Genomic DNA, 12,818 nt, shown 5'->3' on the forward strand with positions numbered 1-12,818 from the left:
AGGTAGAGTAACAAACTACAAAACGACAGGTTTCAGAGTAGCAGCCGTGTTAGTCTGTATTCGCAAAAAGAAAAGGAGTACTTGTGGCACCTTAGAGACTAACAAATTTATTTGAGCATAAGCTTTCGTGAGCTACAGCTCACTTCGCATCCGATGAAGTGAGCTGTAGCTCACGAAAGCTTATGCTCAGATAAATTTGTTAGTCTCTAAGGTGCCACAAGTACTCCTTTTCTTTTTGAAACTACAAAACATAACTTAATATTTCTTTTGCATTTAATTTGTTAAAATAAACACAAGGATAAAATTCTGGCCCCACCAAAGTCAATGAGACTTTTGCCGTTGACATCAAAGAGGTCAGGATTTCACTCCAGATGTACACAAACAATCTATAGTTTTGCAAGGAGGTTGTTAAAAGATATGCAAAGTGTTATCAATCTAGGATGACTGAACCTTTCCCATAAAATAGACGCTTTCTGCCTTGGAAGTACAACTGTGTCAGAGAAGCTGGTCACAAAGCAATTGTCTCCTAACTTGGTCTTATGCACAGGACCAGATATTTCAAACATTCTCTTCCTAGCTTAGTGCTTACTAATGTGAGCATGACAGTCTCATTGAAGTCAATGGACCTGTTCATGACAGACTTAACAATAGGTGTTTTTTGGAGTATCAGGCCCCATGATTCCAGTGTGTAATTTATACTTCGTTTCATAACTAGGTCTGATCAAGGACATAACCTAGTTAAGAAACAGCATTAAGATGAAATCTTTGGTGAAAACTGACACACACGCAGTCTGGCAAACCCATATTACCAAGCATACTGCTTATACCACATTACTGCCACTGTAATGAAAGGGCTTAAGCACTTTATGGCCCTGATTCAGGAAAGTGCTAAAGCACATGTTTAATGTTAAATGCTTTCTTAAATAAGGATAAGTTCCTGAAGTGTAGTCTACTTTTGGTTGTAATGGTTTGCTGGTTTCATCACGTTTTATACTGAGATAGAGGACAGCCCTGTTGCAGCGAGATTTCCTGATGTGGTTGTGTTTGCAGCATATAGGGCCTTATTTGATATAAGAAGTTGCAGTGGAAATTTTTGACTTGCACTATCACAGAATTTTATTCAATGATCTTTAAAGCTTAGAGAACCAAAACAGTCACAAATTGCAAAGTATTGTGGAGTACATTCCTGGTGAAGAAATATTTTTATTTTTAAAAATGTTAGTTGAAGTTAGATTTATTTTCACGATTAAAAGCTTGAGATAGGTTTAATTTTCATGGCAAAGAAATTGAACTTTTTATAAATTTTAAATTGAATTAGGATCCAAGTAAGACATTTATTTAAGAAACCCTGTTAATGAAAATCTTTAACACCAACCATGTCTGTGAGCCAGACAATCATAGTCTTTACTTCATTGTGTGATTATATCATATATGATGAGTTTATTACTCTTCTAGTATGAGGAGTTTCATTTTTCTTTGTTTGTGTTGTCGGTGTATTTATTTTGTTTATATTTGCAGCATGCTTCCCATGGAGCTAAGGTTATTATTAGGCAGAGGAAACTGAATACATCCTTTTGTTTTTCTTCAGTAAAATACCAGCAAAAAATTCTTAAAATTGCTATGAAATTGGCTGAAAATACGATTTTCACTCAGTATACACATGCACAGCATATAGTATGAATTTACAGGCAGAGGTAAGGAGATAAGATTAGAATATGAGGCCATGGAATTGGTGGCAAAAGTATATCTGAACTTTTCTGAATATATAAGATTAAAGGAAAAATTCTGTTCAATTCACACAGTTGATTTCTGGGTCATTATGGAAGTTTTGTACCTCCTGTGAATGCAAAATGTGCAATAGATAAAGTGTGGGTCAAATAGGAGAATTTAGTCTTTATGATTTTATCAAGTATTCAATTTATGTGAGCTCCTGTTAACAGACGGGCTGTGAATGACAAATGGATTGTGGGAAACAAGCAATAATGTCCTTAAGCAGTTGAATGACATTAAGCAAGAACTAAAGTGTGACTTTCTAACTTACGTTGATAAAATGGTACCTTTTTCTATGAGTCGTCCCTATTGTGAGTGTAAATTAATAAGTTAATTCTTTTAAAGGTTATTTGAAGATGAATGTTGTTATGTAAAATCTAAGTGTTATTTATGTTGTTGACGAATTAATATAGACTATTATAGTTGACTTGCCAGAATACAATAGGTTAATGTCCTCTAGGTAGAGACCTACAAAGTTCATGGTCCATTTGGGTCAATTTCATGGTGATGAGATTTTAAAAATTGTAAATGTCATGATTTCAGCTATTTAAATCTGAAATTTCACAGTGTTGTAATTGTACGGCTCCTAACCTAAGTTCCTTCTAAGCTGCGTGGCCACGTAGCTGCCTATTAAGCCCCGCACAGGGGCTCAGGACTGTGGCGGGGAGAGGCGCCCTTCCCCGCCTGCCAAAGCACGGACCTACCTTGGTGGGGAGAGGCACCCCTCCCCGCCGGCACAAGCACCAGTGCGGACTTGCAGTAGCGGGAGAGCCGCCCCGCCCCAACGGCCCCAGCATGGACCAGCCCTGGCTGGGGGCGAGGAGCCCCTCCCTCGGCCTGGCCGAGCCCCGCCGAAGCTGGCGTGGCCAGGGAGAGGCGCCTCTCCCCTGGCCCCAAGCTGCTGTGGCGAGAGAGGGCTCGGGGGAGTCTTCTCTCTCCCCACTGCAGCCCAGGGGCAGCCTGCACCCCAAACCCATCATCCCCGGCCCCACCCTAGAGCCCGCACCCCAACCCTCTGCCCCAGCCCTGAGCCCCCTCCCGCACCCTGAACCCCTCATCCCCAGCCCCACCACAGAGCCTGCACCCCCAGCCAAAGCCCTCATCCTCCCTCACCCAAACCTCTGCCCCAACCCTGAGTCCCCTCTCACACTCAGAACCCCTTGGCCCCACCATATGAATTTTGTTATGTACACCAATATGAGGGTGATGTGTCATACATCACCTCCATATTGGTGCATATAACAAAATTCATTTGCACATGGACGTAAAAAATTAGAGGGAACACTGGTCCTGACCCAAAAAGGAGTTGTGGGGGGGTCGCAAGGTATTGTAGGGGGGGTTGCGGTACTGCTACCCTTACTTCTGCACTGCTGCTGGCGACGGCGCTGCCTTCAGAGCTGGGCAGCTGGCGAGTGGTGGCTGCTGGCCAGGAGCCCAGTTCTGAAGGCAGAGACACAGCCAGCATCAGCGCAGACGTAAGGATGGCATGGTATGATATTGCCACCCTTACTTCTGCACTGCAGATTGCAGATCTGGGCCCTCAGTCAGTAGCCACCACTCTCCAGACGCCCAGCTCTGAAAACAGCAGCGCAGAAGTAAAGGGCAACATGGAATGGTGTTGTCACCCTTACTTCTGTGCTGCTGCTGGCATGGCGGGGCGATGCCTTCAGAGCTGGATGCCCGGGCAACAGCTGCTGCTCTCTGGCTGCCCAGCTCTGAAGGCAGCGCAGAAGTAAGGGTGGCAGTACCGCAACCCCCCTAAAATAACCTTGTGACACCCCACCCCCCCTGGAACTGCCTTTTGGGCCAGGACCCGCAATTTGAGAAACACTGGCCTCCCCTATTAAATCTGTATAGTATAGGGTAAAAGCACCCAAAAGACCAAATTTCACAGGGGGAGATGAGATTTCACGGTTTGTGATGCATTTTTCATGGCCATGAATTTGGTTGGGCCCTACCTATACGGGGACAGTAGAATTTTGCCATTCATTGTTTCAGTCAGGCCCACAATCCTCTTGCCTATACGTTACTAAAGAAAACTCTAAAGTGTGTGAAGTGTTTATTTGTAACATACATAATTACAAAAAGCAGAAAAGCAAATGTAATTCTCCTGTTTCATTTGTTAACATTTATTTATTTATTTAAATAAGGACTCGAGGCACAATAGTGCAGTTGAAGAAGATTCTGAAGGAGATAATGATTCTGAAGAGTTTTATTATGGGGGACAGGTAAGGGAGAGCATTTTCCCAATAATTTTAAAGTTGCAAACAATGTCATTTGAAGGCTTCTGAGATGATTTATTTTGTGTTTTATATTGATCTTCAAATTTGTGCAGTTGTAAGGACAAGAAAACTAATTGTAACTTGGATGTTTTTTAAAATGGGATCTATTTTTTAGCTTCCAGGAAATAACTGTTCCCTCTATAAAGCATATATCCTATTGACATCAGTGGAGCAAAATGGGGTTGTAAACTCTTATGCGTTGAGGTTGTCATCTGGTAAAAAATAATAGCACTGCATTTTAACAGTAGAAGCGGAAGCTACAAAACTCTTGTGATCTATATTACACTAAATTTTATCCTTCCTGAGCTCTGTAGTCTAATTCACCTAGAGAGAAGCTGATTTAAAAAAAATATATATCTCTGTATATTTCCCTCTTGTTCCCTTAGCAGAATTATTTATTATCATATCCTAGTCCCTACTGGAAATTAAAATGTTCCCTTTGTACTTGTTTCTTTTGAGAGGTCAATGGAGTGTTTAACTAGGGCACTCTCTTTACTCTTGATGTCCAGAAATCATCAACTAAGGGACCAATAAATGCAAACAGTGTTCATTTGTGGGGGTGGTTTTTGTTATATAGGCACTCGGCCACCAGCAATCAGACTGAGAACACCATTCCATAAGCTACCAATTAGCTGTTAAATAGTAACAGGTTTTGGTCAATATTTGCCTGGATTGTGTTTGAACTGGTAACATTACATTCTATTTATGTAGCACCCTGGCTCCATGGAAAGAGAGAGGGGAATAAAATACAGTAATCACCAAAAGCAAAAAAAATCAACAGCTGTGATTGTCCTGAATGAGTACAAAATATTGGGTAAGCAAAAAGAGGAAGAGATAAGACGAGAGATCATTAGAAGTGCATTAATGAGAGGAAAAGAAACAGGTTATGAGATGGAGTAGAAATTGAGAGAGTGAGGCATGGTCTACACTACTGCAGTAAATCGATATAAGCTACATTACTTCGGGTACGTGAATAACGTAACTAAAGTCGACGTGGCTAGATCCACTGACCGTAGTGTCTACAATGTGCTGTGTCGACAGGAGACACTCTCCTGCCAACTTACCTTACACTTCTCGGGGAGGTGGAGTACAGAAATCAATGGGAGAGCACTCTCCCATCGAATTGGCACGTCTTCACCAGACTCACTAAATCAATGCCACCACATCGATTGCAGCAGCGCCCATTTAGCTCCATAATGAAGACATGCCCACAGAAAGAGAAAGTGAGTTCTAAAGAGTTGTGTGTAGAAAAGAAAAGCATGAAGAATTAAGGCAATAGAAGAAGTGTGAGATGAATGAAGGGAGCAAATAGGAAGACAAGTAATAGACAAGCCCCATAAGGAAGTGTTATGTTAATTTAGATAGAATAAATGGACCAAAGGTGTTAACATAACCAGTCACTGACTATTATTAAACAGTGTTAAACAAGGTCTGGCGTTTGGCATAGAGAGACCTCAGCCTGCTTAGTACAATGGCAAAGACACCATTAAAAAGCCTTTTAACCTTTTATTAAAGATATAGAGAAGAAGAGAAAATAGTTAAAGCATTTTACATGTAAAGTACTAAGTAAAGCTTTCATTCTGATGACATTTCTTGTTCCCTTTCCCTTTATCTGGAAAGAGTTTTAAAAGGAAAAAAATAAAAACCTTGTTTGATTATCTCTTAGATGGTATCAGAGAAGGTAATGCCTTCCTTTTGGATAAAAGAGAAGAAGTTAGTTGAGATGAGCTGGAGTGGCTGTTGCTGCTGCTCTTGTTAAAATCCTGTCCTATTTCATCCAAAGTGGTGTTTTGGATTCTGCTGGAGCTGGTAGAGGTGGCAATGTTATCTGTGTCCCTCTCTTTGGCCATCAGGATTAAGACAAAGAAGATCTGGGGAGATGGTAGGGGTGGCAGCCAATGGTGACACTCATGCCAGTAGCCTCCATCTGGTCTTCTGTATTCTTCTCCTTTAGGCTTTATCTTTAAGAACCCAAAAAAGGCAGTGATCAGTGGAATAGCACATCCCCTCATTATTTTGTCTATTGAGTATGCCTAATATCTGATACACCAATTTTGGTTCAGTAATTTCTGGTTCTACATCTTTTTTTCAACACAGTCATTGAATTATACAAACATGGCCCTTTTTTGTTTGGACTAATTTAGTGTCTGCCTGATGCTTTCTTTCTAGATACTCAAACTGTTTAGAAAGTGATAAATGCCAATTTAACCACATGAGAAATACAACTGGAGAAGAAATTGCTAGTCAAAGATAATCTTGCCATTTTTAACTGGTGACAACTGAAACAATGAGAGACTTGATTGTGAGAAAAAGGGAAAGTAGAAAAGAGGAAAGGGTTTGGGAGTGATGGTAAAGAAAAGACATAGGCTATGTCTACTCTACAGCCTATGTTGGCATAACTTATGTCTCTCAGGGGTGTGAATAAGCCACCCCCGAGCGATAAAAGTTATTCCAACATAAACGCTTGTGTGCACAGAGCTTCTCCCACCAACATAGCTTCTTCTGTTCTGGAGGTGGTTTTATTGTGCCTAAAGGAGAGCTCTCTCCTGCTGGCATGAAGCCTCTTCACTAGATGTGCTGCTGCAGCAGCGCAGCTGCTTCAGTACAGCTGCGCCGCTGCAGCTCTGTACTACATGTGGACATGCCCATAGTGTCTTGGTCCATAGCGGAAAGGTTTGCATCACCTGTATAAAATTTCCCCAAAAGATAAATTGGGTAAACAGTTTAACAGTAGCTAAATGACTTAGGCACCTAAGTCCTGTTGATTTTCAGTGGGAATGAGGGCTTGTCTACATTAAGAATTCAATCATGCCAAGGTGGGGTGTGAATCTACCCTGTGTTAGCTTGCTGCAGACTAATTGTGTGAACACTGCTGATGCACAGTTTGTTAATGTGCTTTGATGCACTCCTCTTTGAAATGGGATTTAGGAGTTATCTTCCTAAATATTTTGAACTCTTTTTAAGAGCTCTTACCCATTGTTGTTATGTTGGGACAAAAAAATCTGTATCATGTCTGAGATTAAATGTGGAGACAAGCCTTTCAGATATGGCAAACTTATCAGACCTTTTACTTTTGGGACCTTTAACTCTTATACTTGCTCTCTGTGAGAGTCTTTATAAGCTCTTCCTTTGAATCTCTACCCTCTGTACATTTGCAGAAGATAACAGCAGATCAGCTCTTGTTGGAACAATAACACCATTGCTTTTAGAGTAACAGCCGTGTTAGTCTGTATTCGCAAAAAAAAAAGGAGTACTTGTGGCACCTTAGAGACTAACCAATTTATTTGAGCATAAGCTTTCGTGAGCTACAGCTGATGAACTTCATCCGATGAAGTGAGCTGTAGCTCACGAAAGCTTATGCTCAAATAAATTGGTTAGTCTCTAAGGTGCCACAAGTACTCCTTTTCTTTTTTACCATTGCTTTTGGTTCTTATTCATGCTGCTCTTACGGTGTAAACTTGCAGATGCAGTTGTAAAAAACCTCTGCCTTTAGTCAAAGTTGCCACTCACTTCTGCACGTTCATAAATGTGGCTAGGGCTGTATCACAGGGATGGGCAATACCTTATATGATCCTAATATGGTGTTCCTCCTTGCCAATAGGGGAACACAGCATTTGCTGCCCTTTCCAGCCCTTAGCCATGCATTGCCAGAAATTGTTTGGGGAAGCATTATACTGGGGAACCAGGCAACCCACATATTGTTCTGGACAGATTTTTGTGATGCTTGATATAATAGGGAGAAAAAAGATGGCAAGTCAAGTATGTTGTGATTCACAGGATGATCACCCTTCTCTGTTCATAAGGAACTACTCCATAATCATCAGTACATGCTATAAAAATTCCACGACCCACCTTTGCCTCAACTGTTTTTCTGCATATCAAAGCCAGGGCCTGCATCAGCAAGCAGGGAAATTGCCTGGGGCCCCACACCACAGGGGGCCCTGCGAAGTTAAGTTGCTCAGGCTTCAGCTTCAGCCCAAGGTAGCAGGGCTTGGGACCCTGAGCTTCAGACCCATGCATTGGGACTTTGGCTTTCTACCCTTGGGCCTAGCAAGTCTAATGCTGGCCATGCTTGGTGGACCCTCTGAAACCTGCTTGTGGCCCCCTAGGGGGCCCTGGACTACTGGTTGAGAACTCTGGAGTATATATATGTGGTGTCGGAATTTTTAATTTTAAAAAAAGATAGTTTTTCCCTCATCTAACATGAAAAAATAAAGGATGAGCTTATGATTATGTCAGCAACTTGAGAGAGTGATGGGTCCTAGTTTTTCTACTTCTTGATGGGGAATGTGTAGGGATGGGAGTCCTGCCACCCTCACCTTACTCACCCTCTCCCTGACAACTGATTCTGTCTGACTCAGCAAAATGCCAGTACCCCAGCAGCAGCATCCTTTTTCCCTTCCCTATATTAGACCCTAGCTTCTGCTGCATAGAGGATAGGAACAAGACTCTTTCCAGAGCTACGCCTTCCAGCTGTGACCAGAATAAGTCAGTGATACACTAGCTCAGATCTCTCCCTTTTCTAAATGTTCTTAGTACGTCTGGTAACCTGGTGCTGCTGCTACATTGGTGGGTTTCAGATGGGCTTCAGATTCTTTGATTAATTCCAAATGTGGTCAAATTATCATTGGCTAATTTTCACTTATAAAGGGGGATCAGATGAGTACTGTTTAATTCAGTTGAAATACACATCTCTAAATGTCAGACTTGATACAGACCACTGAATCTCAGATTTAGAATCCTACTACATATGATGTACAAATCAAGGGCCCAGTGCTGCCATCAGTTACGCCTGTGTAACAACAACTGTTGTCAGTGGGAAGTCTACATGGATATTTGAAGGGCAGAATTGGACTCTAGTGCTTCATTCTTTGCCTTTCTCTGTGAGACAAAGCCAAATTCTGCTCTCATTTCGTTTTGTACTAGTCCAAATCTGGGGAAATTGACTTCTGTAGAGTTACTCCAGATTTAAACTAGTGTAACAGGATACAATGTGACCACATCATCTATAGGCATTCACTATAACTGTAAAAATATTTATGGATTACAGTATTTTTTCCTAAAGGACAATACCTGATACCTTTAAAATGATATATTGTAGATCCTTATAGAGTATAGACAAATATAACTTATTTGGACCTCATACAGTCTAACCAAACTATCTGTTTTGTTCTATGATCTTAAACTTCCATTGGCTGTTTCTACCTTCCATATGCAATGGAGGTGTGCAACGATACATTTCCTACTATATTATTCATATATTTTCAAGAGGAATAATAAAGAAGGAAGATTATCTTATGTCATGTTTCAGAGTAGCAGCCGTGTTAGTCTGTGTCCGAAAAAGAAAAGGAGTACTTGTGGCACCTTAGAGACGAACAAATTTATTAGAGCATAAGCTTTCGTGACCTACAGCTCACTTCATTGGATGCATACAGTGGAAAATAGAGTGGAGAGATTTTATATACACAGAGAACATGAAACAATGGGTGTTACCATACAGACTGTAACAAGAGTGATCGGGAAAGGTGAGCTATTACCAGCAGGAGAGCTGGGGGGACGGACCTTTTTTAGTGATAATCAAGGTGGGCCATTTCCAGCAGTTGACAAGAATGTCTGAGGGACAGCAGGGGAGGCGGGGGAGGAAATAAACATGGGGAAATAGTTTTACTTTGTCTAATGACACATCCACTCCCAGTCTTTATTCAAGCTTAATTTAATTGTATCCAGTTAGCAAATTAATTCCAATTCAGTAGTCTCTCAATGGAGTCTGTTTCTGAAGTTTTTTTGTTGAAGAATTGCCACTTTTAGGTCTGTAATCGAGTGACCAAAGAAGTGTTCTCCGACTGGTTTTTGAATGTTATAATTCTTGACGTCTGATTTGTGTCCATTTATTCTTTTATGTAGAGACTGTCCAGTTTGGCCAGTGTACATGGCAGAGGGGCATTGCTGGCACATGATGGAATATATCACATTGGTAGATTTGCAGGTGAACGAGCCTCTGCTAGTGTGGCTGATGTGATTAGGCCCTATGATGGTGTCCCCTGAATATATATGTGGACACAGTTGGCAACGGGCTTTGTTGCAAGGATAGGTTCCTGGGTTAGTGTTTTTGTTGTGTGGTTGCTGGTGAGTATTTGCTTCAGGTTGGGGGGGCTGTCTGTAAGCAAACTATTTTCCCTTGTTTATTTCCCATCCTACTGTTCTTGTAAAGTGCTGGAAATGGCCCACCTTGATTATCACTACAAAAGGTTCCCCCTGCCCCCAGCTCACCTTTTCTGATCACTTTTGTTACAGTGTGTATGGTAACACCCATTGTTTCATGTTCTCTGTGTATATAAAATCTCCTCACTATATTTTCCACTGTATGTATCCGATGAAGTGAGCTGTAGCTCACGAAAGCTTATGCTCTAATAAATTTGTTTGTCTCTAAGGTGCCACAAGTACTCCTTTTCTTTTTATCTTGGGTCATGTCACTTTTCTCTATATGGGTTATGGTGTTGTAGGCTATCAGTAATAATAACATAGCGATGAGTTCTAAGTCATTTAGGTGCTTTTGAAAATTATATACTATATCCCTAATTAATTATTTTCGAGGTGATTGATTTCCTTGTCTCATGTGACTTTTTATCAGTTTATATTTTTGTTTTTAAAATGAAGTGGTTTTAGATTGGAGAAATATTAGCAAGTAGAGTTATACAAATCTAGGAAGAAAGGAGGACTTCAGTGAGACCAAGATTTCGTAGTATATTTTTGGGTAGTTTCTATAGATCCCCATAAATTTCATCCCTATTAAATTCAATAGGATTTTTCCATAAGATATATTTATTATTATTATCACTACTACTACTTCTGCTACTTGTATTACTGTAGTGCTTAGGAACCTGAGTCAGGGACCAAGACCTCCTTGTGCTAAACACTCTACAAAAACAGCAAAAAAGACAGTCTGTGTCCCAAAGAGTTTACAATCTAAGCATAAAACAAGAGCAAACAGATAGTTACAGACAGAAGGGGGAGTACAAGGAAACAATGAGACAACACGGGTCAGTATGATAGAGAGTGGTCTCAGCATGCGAGTGGCCTAGCCTTTTCAAGTTTTTTGTAGGCATCATGCCAAAGGAGAGTTTGAAGGAGGACAATGAGGTGGCTCTGCCTGTATTTGAACTTGGAATGAATTTTGCCAGTTTTACACAATTTTTGCAAATAAGTTCCTCCTTTCCTATTGCACAGCCAGTTTGTTTGTCACCAGAAAAAAATGAAATTGGTCAAGTGCTAAGATGCCAAATAAACTCACCAACAGACTGACTTTTATCTTCATAGGAAAGGAAATATTGAAAGTGAAGCTTTCACTTTTTTCACAAAAATCCCATTGTCAATTTTTTCCTTTCTTTTTTTCATATGGCCTTAGCAGCAGCTTGTATTTTGGTATAGTACCATGGTGTTTTGGTATAGTACCATCAATGGAACATGGAGGCGAACAGTAGAAGAGAAAAGACCAGATGAAATTCACGAAACAACTTAAGTAACACTACCACATTGCACTTAGAATACTATGAAAATGTTGCTACTAGTAAAAAAATAAAATAAAAACACCCACCATATTACATTTTTCTGCAGGTTAACTACGATGGAGAACTTCACAAGCACCCACAGCTGGAAGCTGATTTGACAGCAGTGAGAGAGATCTATGGGCCTAACGCAGTGTCTCTCAGGTACATCATTTTATTGGGTAAAATTCTTGTCAGTTCTGTGGCTGGAAAAAGGACATGAAATTGGTAATCAGCAGCATGTGTTTAGGGAATGGAAGCTAGTTGGCTATATTCTGGCATGTCTGACATGTTGCCGATAGGCCTCTATGCAGGATCTCCATCACAAACTATAGAAAGGGCCATAACTAAGGCGACGATTCAGTCACAGGTATTTTTAGTAAAAGTCATGGACAGGTGCCCGGCAATAAACAAAAATTCATGGCCCGTAACCTATCGATGACTTATACTATAAATACCCCTGACTAAATCTTGGGGGGGGGCACCCCAGGAAGACGCTGCTGGGGGGGACGTTTAGGGGGGTACCCTGGGAGCCCGCTGCTGAGGGGTGCCCGCGGCACCAGCTGCCGGGGGACGCTGAACAGTGGCTGCTCCAGCCACCCTGAGACCGCAGCCAGAGGCCGCCCCCGGGACCACTGCTCAGGCAGTCCCCGGGGCCAGCCGCATTGGTTGCTGCTCGGGCAGTTCCCGGGGCCAACTGCCCGGGACCACCTGAGCAGTGGCCAGGGCAGCTGGCTCCATGGCCGCTCCAGCAGCAGGAGCCAGCTGCTTGGGCAGCCCTGGGGTCAACCACATTGATAGCTGCAGAAGTCTTGGAGGTTGCGGAAAGTCACGGAATCTGTCACTTCTGCGACCTCCGTGACATAAACAAAGCCCTAGTCATAACCTACAGATTTCTAGGGGATAATTTATATCAACTAAAGGAAAGTGAATGAACATTATGATGTAGCAGTGATGATTCTGAGCTCTGCTTTGTAGTGTTGTTGAACTTACTAATACAGCTGCCTATGCTCAGAACAATTTCTTAAAGCACCATCTTGTAAACATTAAAGTCAATGAGAATGTTGCTTTTAACTTTAATGGGACAGGATTGGGCTGTTATATTTTGATTAAAATTACTGTTAAGCATAATATAACTCAAAATATTTGTTAAATTATCTTTGCTCTGTCATGTAGTCCATAATGTTTTCATGAGGTATTATTTTAATAATAATGATAAATA

At 41.3% G+C, this 12,818-nt stretch overlaps 1 protein-coding gene across 1 annotated transcript in view; it reads left to right on the top strand.

Moving 5' to 3' along the window:
• Positions 1–12,818, top strand: part of PARP8 (poly(ADP-ribose) polymerase family member 8) — a 158,712-nt gene that overhangs the window by 77,082 nt on the left and 68,812 nt on the right. The window contains exons 6-7 of the mRNA XM_074952531.1: positions 3,921–3,998; positions 11,667–11,761. Of these exons, the coding sequence (XP_074808632.1) occupies positions 3,921–3,998; positions 11,667–11,761 (173 nt within the window). The remainder of the gene's footprint in view (positions 1–3,920; positions 3,999–11,666; positions 11,762–12,818) is intronic.

Source organism: Natator depressus, chromosome 5 (genome assembly GCF_965152275.1).
Source record: "Natator depressus isolate rNatDep1 chromosome 5, rNatDep2.hap1, whole genome shotgun sequence".
NCBI lineage: Eukaryota > Metazoa > Chordata > Testudines > Cheloniidae > Natator > Natator depressus.